The 12,169-nt window shown below is 40.4% G+C and overlaps 1 protein-coding gene across 1 annotated transcript in view; it reads left to right on the top strand.

Annotated features, from left to right (window-relative positions):
• slco3a1 (solute carrier organic anion transporter family, member 3A1) overlaps positions 1–11,830 on the top strand; it is a 36,867-nt gene extending 25,037 nt beyond the window's left edge. Inside the window, exons 3-10 of the mRNA XM_040133180.1 lie at positions 3,940–4,038; positions 4,146–4,418; positions 5,340–5,504; positions 5,606–5,804; positions 7,636–7,804; positions 8,311–8,483; positions 8,612–8,676; positions 10,022–11,830. Of these exons, the coding sequence (XP_039989114.1) occupies positions 3,940–4,038; positions 4,146–4,418; positions 5,340–5,504; positions 5,606–5,804; positions 7,636–7,804; positions 8,311–8,483; positions 8,612–8,676; positions 10,022–10,374 (1,496 nt within the window). The 3' untranslated portion in view covers positions 10,375–11,830. The remainder of the gene's footprint in view (positions 1–3,939; positions 4,039–4,145; positions 4,419–5,339; positions 5,505–5,605; positions 5,805–7,635; positions 7,805–8,310; positions 8,484–8,611; positions 8,677–10,021) is intronic.
• The last annotated feature ends 339 nt before the right edge of the window (positions 11,831–12,169 follow it).

Below are 12,169 nucleotides of genomic sequence, written 5' to 3'. Positions count from 1 at the left end.
AATTAGAAGGAGACAAAAACACTAGAGCCGAGCTTTGTTATTGAATTAGATCTGACATGCTCCCCTGAGAGTATAATTCACAGGATACTAAAAGGCTCAGGCAAAGTACAACATGAACAAATTAGTTTGTTTTGTACTTATCTCGTAACAGGACTGCTGGAAGGGGAAAGGGATTTAGAGGCAGTTTTGAAAAGTAGTGTATTACAAAGATTACCCACGGCTGTGGTCGTGTATTGTCCTTCATGGAGATTTAATGTGCTTAACGTAGGGTTTCTGTTTTTTCTCCGTTTAATCCTGTCATTAAAAACATGAAATATGTCCCGTTACAGCCTGTACAGGCACAGTTTCCTTTTTTATTTTTGAACTGAGAGCGAAGATCTTCAGTCACAGTCAGAGCTAGTGAATTGGAATGAGAGTAGGAGGAAGCACCAAGGTTGATGGGGAAAGAGAAGTTTGTTGTAAAAGTATCCAAGCTTGACAATATGTGCCCAGGGGAATCCTTCACATGAAGCAGACCAAATCAGCTCAGATTTATGGTCACGTGACATTTGCTCTGCTCTGCTCCCGTACACAGAAGCTTGTCTGCACATAGAAGAATATATCTAAAACATAATGGCATGATAGCATAAAGAATGGAAATGGAAAAAAAATAGGTGTCTGTCCAAGGTAACAAAATTCACCCACCAGGACCTCTAATGCTCACTGATTAACATGTTATATCTCATTTGTTAAACCTGTACAAACAAACGAGATATAGCGTTAATCAGTGAGCTCGAGAGGTTCTGTTGGTTGGATTCAGATACCTTTGGATAAAGCCAGGCTAACTGTCTCCCCCTGGTTACAGTCCTTGTACTAAGCTAAGCTAAACTAAGCTAAGCTAACCAGCGGCTAGCTGTAGCTTCATATTTACCGTAATGAGATGAGAGTGGTATCGATCTTCTTATCTAACTCTCAGCAAAAAAAAGGGAAAAAAAAGGCGAATAAGTATATTTCCCCAATTTTTGGACTGTGCTTTAACGTCTAAACTTGGGTGGCAATTTGTTTAGCTTAGCATAAAGACTGTTTCCCTCTGCTTCCAGTTTTTAATGCTAAGCTAGGCTAATCATATCGATCTTTGCGACTGGCTCTGTGAAATACAATGAAAAGTATTTCCCAAAATGTTCAACCGTTCCCTTAAGTCAAACTGGTAAAATTAATTCTTCCATTTGGACAGAATGTTTGTGATATTTGAGATCTGGTATTTTCTGTCTTTCCATGTAGGAACTTAAAAGAAATAGTTTTTATATTTAGCATCTCACATTAAGTAGATTAGGTTCTCGTTGATGGAGGGGAAAAAACGAGGGAAACCATACTGAGGCAGTGCTGGACTTGATACTTTGCTTGTGTTTTGACTACAAGATCCAGGTCATGTTCGTGCCAGCTTAATCCCACTGTAAAAGACTCAGCTTTGCTGCATGCTTTTCCTCTGCCGGCTGTGACCTTGAGACAAAAAAAAAAAAAAAGAAAGCTATCAAAAATATTTTATTTAATCCTTCACGAGGACATTATCACCAAATTCAAAATCGCACGCCCCTCCTTTCTTGTTCAGATGCAGCAGATTGATGGGGAGGCAAGATCCTTCTCAGATTACTGATCTTTTCCACATGCGAGTCTCGTGCTGTGGCACAATGTTATCATCAAGGACGCAGCGTTTCTTAACACAACCTGGGGAGGGCACAGATCTCAGTGGAAACATTTATCCCCTCGGTGGTCGTGGACTTCTGAGGCGTCATCTCCTGGAATATGATTTCACTAACTGAATTTCCTCTTTGAGGTTTCCTGTGGTGAGAGCAGTTGTGATGTTGTTGTTATGAAGAGTCAAAACTCAGTTTCTAAGGAAACGCTCAAAACAGAGAGTGCACAGGCCTCATTTGCGACACCGCAGGCAAATTTTCTAGTCACAGATCGACTGCAGCCTTCCTACATGTAAGTGCTGTTAAGTTACTTGTTTTCACTGTTGTCCAGTAAACACTCCCTGATGAGCCACAACCACTCCTTTGATTGTTGTCTGTGTGTGTTTTTGGGTGTGAATCCCTCTGTCTGTGTATGATAGATATGGCTAATTGCTGTTGTTCCAGTTTGATTTTTTTTTTTTTTTTTTTTTTTTTTTAACTCTAACTTCACATTTGGCGGTCTTGTATTTTGACTGTGAGCAGAGCAAATTAGCACTAGTCTGCTACCTACCTCCTTTACATATTACAAAAACTGAGAAGCTAGCAGGAGGAAACCTGTCGTGCTCTGACACTTCATGGACACACATCTGTATATTTGTTCATTTCCGTGCTTTGACTGTTAACCGCAAAGAGGTTTCGGTTGTGTGAAAAAACAGCATTATGTTTCCATCCCACTATGAAAGCCCCTTTTCTTTTGTTTCACGCCTTGCTTTGCCTAAATGAGCCTGTTCATGCCAATTTATAGGTACTGAGCCGCACCTAACAAGGCTGTGAGCCATTTCTTTTATGTGAAGAATAAACTATGATGTGAATGGGGCTACAATTATGTGAATGTGTTGACTCCCTTCCTATGTGGGTGGTCAAGGCAGGAAGCAGACTGTGCATTCACTCTCAGCACTTGCAGAGACATACAGAGCTTAGTCACAGTTTCCACGCTTGTTCATTAAGTGCCTGCTCCTGGCATTCGAACTACGTCTTATTGGAGACGCCGTGCTGATAGCAGCAATGTTCAGATCGATCTGCAGCCAGTAAAAAAAAAAGAAAAAAAAAGGAAGCTACTAATGCTGCAAAGCGGGAGGAGGAAGCAGCATGAGCAGAGATAATTTCATTTTATTTTGATGGTGATTTCAAGCTAGCATTCCCGTTCTTGTGAGTTTTCCAACTTAGAACAAGATCTAAGCATGCCAAGATACAGTCCAACACTCCGTGCTGCAGTCTAATAATACCACAGATCACAGGACATACAGACAGGGGGAAATTTGTCTTCCAAATTGAGCTTTGAGTCTTCATTATCCGCCTGCAGTCTGAGTCACAGTGCCAGACTCTCACGGCGCTGGCGGCGCTCTAACGAGGATTGTGGATCAAGCTCCGCATTTTTATCCCCAGCTGCCCACCAGAGTAGATTGGGAAACAAAACAACTGTTTTTTGTTGTTGTCAGGTGTCTCCCTTACGTGTGTGTTTGTATCTGTTTGTTCATTGTGTTACCGGGCGGGGATGAGAAGGCTTAGCCATGTGATCATAACAAGCAGAGTCATGGCGTGTGCTGCCACCACTGCTGCACTTGCCTTGTGGTTTTAAGTAGCTGAATTGATCTTTCATGACAGCCAAAATGTTTCCCTGTTTGCTGTCTTGCTTCCCCCTGCACCTTCAAGAAAAAGCCACATTAAAGCAAGCAAGACTTACAAGTTAGAAACTTGCAAACACGGAATCACCTGACCTTCCTTGATGTTGATACATTTATAAAATGGTTCCTTTGCTCTGCATTCTTAATAAAATGTTGATTTTTAAGGCATTTGTGAGCTTTTAAACTAGAATAAAACTTGTCCAGCCAGTGCAGGAAATTTGTCTTTGTCCCACTAATAATGACAATGATTATTAAACACAACGAGCATCACAAATCATCAGCAATATGTATGCAAAAGTTGACACTATTTGTTGAAATCTCCCGGCATGAGGACATTTTCATGCTGCTTGTGGTCACACATGGTACAAATGATCCCCTTATATATCTGTTTTTTTTGGTGGTGTCTCAAATTATCGTCCAGGATGCATTTACTTAAGGCCAATGATTTTGGTTGGTGGCCTAAAGTACAATATCCATGGCTGTTCTAACAGAACTACTCTACTTGTTTTTGTCACTAAAAACCTATTGCTGAAAGTGCCCGATGACTGAAGTTAGACCAGGCCAAACATTAAAGTTGGTATTTGTTTGTCTTTTCTGTGCAGGGATTCTCTTTTCTACGCTGGTGTTTGGGCCTGCCTGTGGCTTCATCCTTGGCTCCCTCTGCACTAAATTCTACGTGGACGTTATCTTCATTGACACCAGTGAGTTTAATATTGCTCCAGTGTGGCGTTATTTCCTGTGTTTTGTTTTTGTTTTGTTTTTTTTACCGTGCATGTGGTTTATTGACTTCTGCGGTGCCTCTCCACAGGTAAGCTGAGCATCACTCCAGATGACCCGCGGTGGATCGGGGCCTGGTGGGCAGGCTTCCTCCTGTGCGGTGCCTTACTCTTTGGCTCTGCCGTCTTGATGTTTGGCTTCCCTCAGTCGCTGCCGACCAGGGAGAGAGAGGAAGGGGCAGACAGCGAGCAGGTTATGCTCCCTCCCTCTCTGAATCCAGACTATGAGACTCCAAAGCCCAGCAATGGGGTTGTCCAAAACCACGAGCCTGCCAACAGCCCCACCTGCTGTCAGCAACTCAGGGGTGAGCGTGCAAGATCCAGTGTAGTGCTGCAGTGTTTTTATGTGAGGAACAGTCACGTTCAAAGTTAGAATAAATTTGATATATTGATTAATTTAAGAGGAAAAAGTATTCAGCTCCTTTAATTACGTAACAGTTGTGATACCAAAATGTAAAAATACTCTATTACAGGTAACAATTCTGAATCAAGCATGTAACTTAAACAAAACTACGAAAATGCTATCGGCAAAATTTACTCACACATTTTGCGTAGTTTTCCTTGCCGGAGTTAAATTTTTATACATTATACTACTGTAGTAAGTAAGCAGCATTTTAATTTTGTAGCTGCTGCAGATTGAGATAATTTCAACTATTATTTTTCTTTTTTCATCATGTTGGATAGTTTGAGCTATAAAATGGCATTTTTTATACACTTGTCACATGCTTTGTGTGTAAAATCATTATCTGCAAAGTAACTATAGTATGTAGTGGATTAAAAAAGTACAAGATTTCCTTCTGAAATCTATTAGAGTAAAATTATAAAGTGGTATCGAAGGGAAGTACTCAAGTGAAGTACTTTAAAAGTACTTGTACTTGACTAAATGTACTTAGTTGCAATTTGTTCCACCACTGCAGCTGCTTGTTTTAAAAGTAGAAGCACTCAACGTAATGAAAATTTGCTGTTACATAAGCTACTTCATGAACCTAAACGAGTTTTTAGTCATTGGAATTAGCTCAAATGTGTTTTGTTGTGCACAACTGTAGAAAAAAAGAAAAAGGTTTTAGAACCCTCCATTTTGTCCATTGAGATTTCACTTGATTGCTGGACAAATTTAATCATCTGAGATCATAGCAGGTACAGGTAGAGGCAACAAGAGAATCCTGTCTGTCCTGCTAACCAGTATCCTAGGATAGTAATGGTCTTCCTTATTTCTTTATGGCTAGTGATCCCCAAGGTGACCAAGCACCTCCTGTCCAACCCAGTGTTCACCTGCATCATCCTGGCAGCCTGTATGGAGATCGCTGTTGTGGCCGGCTTTGCAGCCTTTCTGGGGAAGTACCTCGAGCAGCAGTTCAACCTCACCACCACCTCAGCAAACCAGCTGTTAGGTCTGCATTCAGAGCAAACGTGCACAAGCTCACACACGCATGGCCACGCACTCTAGTATATCCAGCACAATAAACCAGTTCTGGGTCATTTTCTTTTCAAGGTATGACGGCTATTCCTTGTGCATGTCTGGGGATCTTCATGGGCGGTCTGCTGGTGAAGAAGCTGAACCTGTCGGCGCTGGGAGCTATCCGCATGGCCATGTTGGTCAACCTGATATCCACTGCCTGCTACGTCTCCTTCCTGTTCCTGGGCTGTGACACAGGCCCCGTCGCCGGAGTGACGGTCACATATGGCAATGAGTAAGAGAGAACCTGAATATATGGCAGCTGTGTGTATTTAATGCTGAATACAGGTTAAGGCAGGAGATTTTAGGCTTTTTTGAGATGATTAACAGAAGAGGAAAGGGGAGAAAAGGATGTGAACCACTGGGTTGGAGCGCTATAAAGTGACTAGGGCATGTTGAGCTGCTCACATGAAGTTCAACATAATCACAGAGTTCTCCGGGTTCAAAACGTAGCTGAATCCATTTTCATGAGAAAGCTGGCATTGTAACAATTAACCAACCACATGAAACTTCAGCAGATCAGGAACAGAGTATTCTTATTATTGCACCTGGCAGTGTGTGCTTTATTGCCTTAAGTTGTGAAATGAAAATGCATTGTTAACATTTGTGTCCTATCATAAGGACCCAGTTATTGTAATTAGTCTATATGAGCATTTAACAACAGTATAGCAATGAAAATTAACACTGCTGCCAAGGTTAGAGGACTTTATTGAGATTCTAGATGTGTAAATAAAAATTCTTACCCCTGACGGTCACTGGGGCACGGTGGGCTTGTCCAGACTACTTTGCGTCATGTCACAGAGTCTATGAAAAGATTTTTGAACTTGGCCTTGTGTTCCTGAGTGCTGCACAGACTGAATATGAATGCAACAGACTGGACGTTTAATTAGATTAATTAACTGGTCAACTGTTACTCCGTGCTGCTGTTTTATATACAGAGACATCCATTATATCACCCTCATTTGATCACTGTCAGTTAATTCATTGTAGCCGACTGCTGTCTAGAGCTGGGAATCATTTTAAAGTTTTTAATATTAGGCAAAGCAAATTTATTGGTACAGAATATTTACATAAGCAGAAGAAATAGATTAGAGCAACATTTAAAAGCAAAATAAAAAAGGAAAATAAAATCAATTAAAGTAGAATAACGTGAGATTTTTAGAAAGTCCAAAAAAGGAAATAAAATACAAATACACAAGAATAATAATGGATCAGAAACACAATATATCAGTGCTGGTACAATGCCTACGTTTTACCGTAATGATACTTAGTATAAAGAAACAACGAGCCATACAATAACTAAAAAAACCTCGCACAATTATGATTTCAATCAGTACATTTCTGCTGAAAGAAGAAGTCAAGACTCGACAGTTTGTAAAATAATTATATTTTGTATTTTGTACAATGCCCAAACAACAGTATCATAGCATCACACATCATAAGCCTGAGCTATAAGAGGGAGGATAGAAAAGAAGAGAGAGGGGAGAAAAGGGGGGAATCACTGATCCTTTACACAGTAACGATATTATGAAGGACACATTTTACAAACATGTATACATTATTCCTCAATTCATGGTGTGTACAAGCAAATCCACTGTGAGTGTTACATAGAAAACGTCAGGAGCTGTTACTGATCCATACAGCTGTTGTCGTTTCCTTTTATTTTTTTGCTGATCTTTTCATTGGAAAAACGCAAACATTTCTCTGTACCGTTGTGTTAGGAGGAGGTTTTCATGGATCCACCGAAAGAGGATTAATTTTTTTCATCTGCGCGAGTCCAAGGTTTCTTCTTTAGCCCCAGTAAAATACTTGATACTTGTCTTGTAGAAATAGTGACTTTAGGCTTTTACTACTTTTCGATTTTGATAGCCTGAACCCAACCTGCTCCAGAGCAGGTGCAGCTGTGCAGTGCAGTTTCCATGGAGATGTTAGAGGAGAACCAGAGACCCGTAGTATCACTGATAAAGGAGCGAGAGTGCTTCTATGATTTTGTATGTGCCTTGTACAGATATAGTTGGTACTTACCGTGGGAAAGGATGCTCAGGTTTTTCTGTGTCTCCGTTCAGGACGCTGCAGGTGGGCGAGAAACCAGAAGCTCAGTGCATCAGTCACTGCAACTGCTTCACCTCCTCCATCAGCCCCGTGTGCGGCTCCAACGGTGTCACCTACCTGTCCGCCTGCTTCGCCGGCTGCACCCGAACAGGAAGCGCTCGGACCACGTCGACTAACTCTCAGGTCTTTCCCCTACGATTGCTGTGTGATCAGTGAGAGTAAATGGAATCACAATCTCTGCAGGGGATAGTTATCTACCCCATTGTACTGCAGGAAAACTAACATTTTAATCACAGATGATGCAAATTTTTCTTTGAACTCATTAAAAATGTTCTACGTGCTTTTTTTTAATTTAATGTTCAAAGTCAAAAAAGTCCCAGTTTTTCTGAATTCTGTCACTAGCTAGCCCTTTGCCGGGCAATCAAGTTGTACTGTTGCTGTTCTGAGATCAGATGAAGACTGCAGATTGATGTCCTCTATATTCGAATCACATGCAGAGAGGATTGCACTCAGCTCAGCAGCGTAAAATCTCACCGTCACTGCTGTCTCACCGCAGGAGTTTTAGCATGAATGTTATTCTTTTTAAAGTGCAGATCATTTAGTTCCAATGTGGCGATCCCGGGCTTTCGTCCGAATTTGAAAATGGTGTGCCATCAGATGTAACGTGCTCCCTGTAATTTCATTTACAGAACCTGACAGGATGTTCCTGTGTATCCGCTGAAAACGAATTGGCCACAGCGGTTCCGGGGAAATGTCCGACGCCGGGCTGCCAGGAGGCTTTCCTCATCTTCCTGTGTGTGATCTGTGCCTGCAGCCTGGTCGGAGCCATGGCCCAGACTCCCTCTGTTATCATCCTAATCAGGTACGTTTTGTGGATTTAAAAGTATGAGAATACAGCGTTTGGGAAGAATACCTGAACAGGTTTGATCAGTCACAGAATCTATTTTGAAAATAAAACACAGTGATTTATTCTGTCTGCTTCTCTTGAAGGACCGTGAGCCCTGAACTGAAATCGTACGCGCTTGGAGTGTTGTTTCTTTTGTTACGACTCCTTGGTAAGAATTGTTCAACAGCTTTTATCAGATAAAACATTAATTTTTCGATAGACTGGATCTGTCTCACGCTTACACGCTTGCAGCATCCGCCACAGTTTGTGGAGGTTTTACCAGACCTCACTGGCCCACGCTCAGATAATCTCATCCCTCACGCGCATAGGTGGCTCAATCAACCTCAGATGCTTTATTGGTTTTACTTATTTCCACACACAGCACAGATAAACTGGGGAAAACTATACAGCATTACAGCTGATGACAGTGGAAAAACAGATGGAGGTGGGAGGAGAAATGGAAGTAAGAAAAGTCAAAATCCAGTTATCAAGAAGCACGTAGGCATACTGCACATAAAAGACATAGCGTGATATTATTTTGAAAGATTTCTGTGTTTGGGAAATGTTTTGGTAAAGAATTTTTTTTTTCTTTAATCACTGACAAAAGAATATTGTATTTAATATTTATGTCGACAATGTCTGATATAAGATATCTTGAAGAATAGATTTCTGATGTAATATAATGGAGGTTCTGCCATAATTGTGTAGTGTTTGAGCTTGAATAATAATAATATTCATGCTAAATCCAACATGTCATACACTTTTTTGTGTTTATGTTGGTATTAGGACAGGCCCTATAACTCTTCCGCTATTGCTCCTCTTTTCCAAGCTATTTTTTGTGCATCACTCTTATGACTGTATGGTGAATGAGAAGCTACTGCCAGCAGCCAGTTATAGATATAGACAGAGAGAGAAATAATATGATAGTGAGCTTCAGAAGTGCTGGTACGCAAATTATTCTGCGTGTAAATGTAGAGCAGTTATGTAACCTTTATTTAATCAGGTAGTCTCATTGAGATCAAGATCTCAGTTCTCAAGAGAACACACACATACAGCAGAAAGAAAATAAAACAAAAATAGCCAGACATAACGAAAGCAAATACAGCATCAGTGATAATCACAGACATCACTAAATAGATGCAAAGTTAAGAGTTTAAAATGGGCCAGTGAGATGAGACATTCAAGTCTTGAAATCCTCTATAATTGATTCCGTTTATAAGGTGCAAAGTAGTGGGAGACAGTCTTCCCAAGTACAGCGTTTACCTGAGAGGTTGCTAGAGTTAAAAAGTCTTGAGATCGGGTCTGGCGAGTGAGTAGTGGTTTTAAATTTGAGAAGTGATTTACCGAGGCTGTTGGCACAAGTATACTGTGTCCGGGTACAGTAATAAAATAATGAAAAGAAAGGAGGGAAAAAAATCAGTAAAAGGGGGGGAAGAGGTGAATTAGCATTAACCCAGAATGCACATAAAGTTATGATATGGAAGGAGAATGATTTTGTGGGCGCTGTTTTACAGGATTCATCCCTCCTCCTCTGATCTTCGGTGCTGGGATCGACTCTACTTGCCTTTTCTGGAGTTCAGACTGTGGCGACAGGGGCGCTTGCCTGCTGTATGACAACATAGCCTACAGGCATCTGTATGTGAGCCTTGCCATCATCCTGAAGGGCGTCGCCTTCCTCCTCTACACCACCACATGGTATTGCTTACGCAGGAACTACAAGAAGTACATCAAAGGCCACGAGTGCCACATGACTCCGACTGAGTTTTACCCCTCTCTCACGGACGGCCCCAAACTAGTCGACCGGACGAAGTTTATATATAACCTAGAGGACCATGAGTTTTGTGAAAATATGGAGTCAGTTTTATAGTTTGTAAATCAAGAAAAGGACAATGTGGACATTCATATTCTCTCAAAGGAATATTTTATGATTTTATTCTACTTTTCTTGAAAGGATGAAACAAAATTGTTTTTGATAAAGGCGATCTATTTAACGGGCCCTCCAGGTCATAGGAGACGCTGCACTCCACTTGGCTCCATGTCCTCGGTAAACTTTCGAAAGGGTCCATTTTTAGTCGTTTACATTAATCAGCGAGGTGTTGTCCAGTGTTGCCGGTGATTCCTGTGTTGACTTGGTGGTAGAAGACCTCTGCAGTACTGTCTGGCTGAGTCCTAGTTGATTATTAGTGAGTGGACATGATGCTACTACAACTATAGTTGCCATATTGTTTTTAGGTCTGTCAGGATCCCAGTGATCTGTGTGGGATATGACAGTTTCCTTTCAGTCAGTGCACTGTGTGCTCTGCCTGTCACTCTCCCAAATGAGATTTGAAAGTTGGGATGGCTCTTCAGTTATTCATATTTAAAAGTTGCCAAGTGTTTACACACTAATAGTTCATCGGTTAATGCATTTTAGTACGATGCAGATAGGTTCCGTATAAAAAGAGAACAGAAACACTCTGACTGGGTTATTATAGTGGCCTGTTAGATGTTTTAACTGTCAGAAAATCCAGTTTCATGACTTTAAACAAGATAGTGTTTGCATGTCATCATGCACTGTTCAGTTTCTTGTTCTCTTGCTGGATCATAGGCACTGTTTTTGATACTCCTTAGACTAGACTATGAAGTCTTGTCTCATAGGTGCAAATGTGCAATTCATATCCGATGCGTCCATGTTCTTTACTAGTCTTGTGTCAGACTACAAGTTTGTTTTTCATTATAGCAGTTTGTTTCATTTTCCATGTTTGTTTTTTACATCTGCAGAATTTATTCAGCCTAATATGTCTTAATAAGGGATTATTCAGTTAAGAATGTTAATTATATTTTCTTTTGACTTTTGCACCTAGTGAGAAAGCAAAGATGAAAATCAAGAGTAATATTTTTATGTGTTTTGACATTCAAGTAAAAAAGATTAGGAGTAATATATTTATTTCATTAGGCCCAGAATGTTTCCTTAGATTGTGTTTGAAAGGTAAAATATAAATTATATACAAGAGATGTGTGTGTCTGATGTCACAAAAGATTTGGGACAATTCATAGCAATGAGAGTAGTATGTTGCATTACTGGGGGGAAAAAACACAATCTGTGTCTTCAAGCTAGGCCTTTAATATTTGGGATAAAGGTAACAGGAACGCTAGAGGAGGCTGTGTATGAATGGTCAAACAAAGTGAAGAACGCTGAATTTATTCCGGGACCTGTGTTTGAAGAACTCTTTAACGCGACTCGGCACATACGACCTGCTACTCTACTGATCTCTCTGCAGTTACGGTTTTGACATTGTCCCTTTTCTTACACTTTTTGTATGGCAACATATCTTTTATTTTACTCTGGAAATAAATAATTTTTCAGAAAATAAATTGAAATACGAGTGTTTCTTGCTTTCTTTTTACAGACTTTACAGCCCTTTTAGAGAGCTGCTGTGTCCAGTATTCTTGCATTATATTTGGTTTGGTTTTATTCTGTCAAACAACCCACAGAAAACACACTTGTTTTAAGTCCAATAAGAGACGTGGACATTCAGAAGCAAAAAATATACAATGAAATAAAAAAAATACGCAATACAAACAATGTTATGCCTTAAACTGAAGCATGACACAGGATAAAAACACCAACAGTTAATAAAACTTATTTCCTTATTGGTCCTAAAGACTAATGAAAGTTGTGA

This window comes from Xiphias gladius, chromosome 8 (genome assembly GCF_016859285.1).
Source record: "Xiphias gladius isolate SHS-SW01 ecotype Sanya breed wild chromosome 8, ASM1685928v1, whole genome shotgun sequence".
In the NCBI taxonomy this organism is placed as follows: domain Eukaryota; kingdom Metazoa; phylum Chordata; class Actinopteri; order Istiophoriformes; family Xiphiidae; genus Xiphias; species Xiphias gladius.
The sequence above is the reverse complement of the archived record's forward strand: the minus strand, read 5'-3'. Positions and strand labels throughout refer to the sequence as shown.